The sequence below is a fragment of the Apaloderma vittatum genome, unplaced genomic scaffold (genome assembly GCF_000703405.1).
Source record: "Apaloderma vittatum isolate BGI_N311 unplaced genomic scaffold, ASM70340v1 scaffold44874, whole genome shotgun sequence".
NCBI classification, from domain to species: domain Eukaryota; kingdom Metazoa; phylum Chordata; class Aves; order Trogoniformes; family Trogonidae; genus Apaloderma; species Apaloderma vittatum.
In genome coordinates this window covers 1-1,282 of record NW_009714083.1, presented here as the reverse complement: position 1 = coordinate 1,282, position 1,282 = coordinate 1, and the positions used below count along the sequence as shown (strand labels likewise).

Genomic DNA, 1,282 nt, shown 5'->3' with positions numbered 1-1,282 from the left:
TAATCTGAGTTGCTTTAATTTTTATTTTTTTGGAAAGACAATAAAGATATATCTTTAAAATACCAACTTACACATTCTCCTTGATTGCTGATATTTTTGACTTGACCAGCGCTGCTCAGAGCTGCAGCACCAACTGAAAAGTTGTATCTTGTAAACTCTTAACTGTTTGAGTGGCAACTCGATCAGCTGGGACGCTTCAGCACCTACCTGAGCCTGCAGTTACATTATCACTTGGCTGTCTTCAGTTAGTACAAGATGGCAACCAGCAGGTCTGCTTTTATAACTTTCTATAAACTGTGGAATTCTCTTGCTGCTTCTAAGGTAACAGAGCTGGTCTTGTTTTTACTATAACTAACTTTGCACATGCAGGCATAAGCAGAAAATAGGGGCTTAGTTGCTCTGTTTTCCTTCTGTGCGGTGTTGACTAATTCTTTGTAAGACTGGCACCAAAAAAGCAGGGTTTTAACTTCTATTTTTTCACTTTAATTATTCTCGTTGGTGCTGTAAGAAAACGTAGGAGGCAAGGTTGTATTGTATGAACTTGCTTGTCCCTGGTTCTAGGAGCCAGATACCTTGATCATCTGGCCCTGAGGAAAAACCAACGGTGTGACTTGGGATGTCAGGCTGATGCTTCGTTTTTCACAGCAGCTTTGTGTTTTCCCCGCATTTCTTTGGGTAGTGGCACAAAAGCAGGGCAGGGAACTTGACCTTCAATTTCACACATGCATTCTCGTAGATGATACTTCTTGGGGCCAAAAGTTGCTGGATGTGATAGTTTTTTCTTTTCTTTTTCCTCTTTTTCAAGTGTTTCTCTAGAAGAGAGATCTTTTTGTTATTATTAAAACCCAGAATGGCAACACTTCCTTTCCTGGAGCTGATTAACCAGAAAGATTGATTTACAGTTTCTAGTTACCCAGCTTAGGTCAGTGCTGTTAGAGAAAGGTGAAATTTTCTCCTGTATACCTGACACACGTTTGCAGAGACTGTATTAAGATATCAGCTAGACTGTACATTAGCTTATTTACTGTTACTTACTTGCTTTTCCCCAAGATTTTTTTGATGTGTTCATTTATCTCTTTGTTGGTTTTATCCTCCACGTCAACCAACACTTGTTCACCATTGTCTGGCAAGAAAGATTTGTAACAGCGTGTCAGAAGGCGTGTGCTGGGTTACAAGAGCTGCAACAGGCGTTCCAACCCCGCGACGCTGACCCTGCTCCTCTACTGCAGCTCATGCACCGCGTCCCCCAGAGCCCGCACCGATCCTCTCTCCGACCAAGGGC

At 42.1% G+C, this 1,282-nt stretch overlaps 1 protein-coding gene across 1 annotated transcript; it reads right to left on the bottom strand.

Moving 5' to 3' along the window:
* Positions 1–619: 619 nt before the first annotated feature.
* Positions 620–1,123, bottom strand: MRPS25 (mitochondrial ribosomal protein S25; the record flags this gene model as incomplete). The annotated part of the gene is made up of 2 exons (XM_009868598.1): positions 620–812; positions 1,036–1,123. Coding segments are annotated over 2 exons (281 nt in total), but the record flags the coding sequence as incomplete, so codon positions are not given.
* Positions 1,124–1,282: the final 159 nt, after the last annotated feature.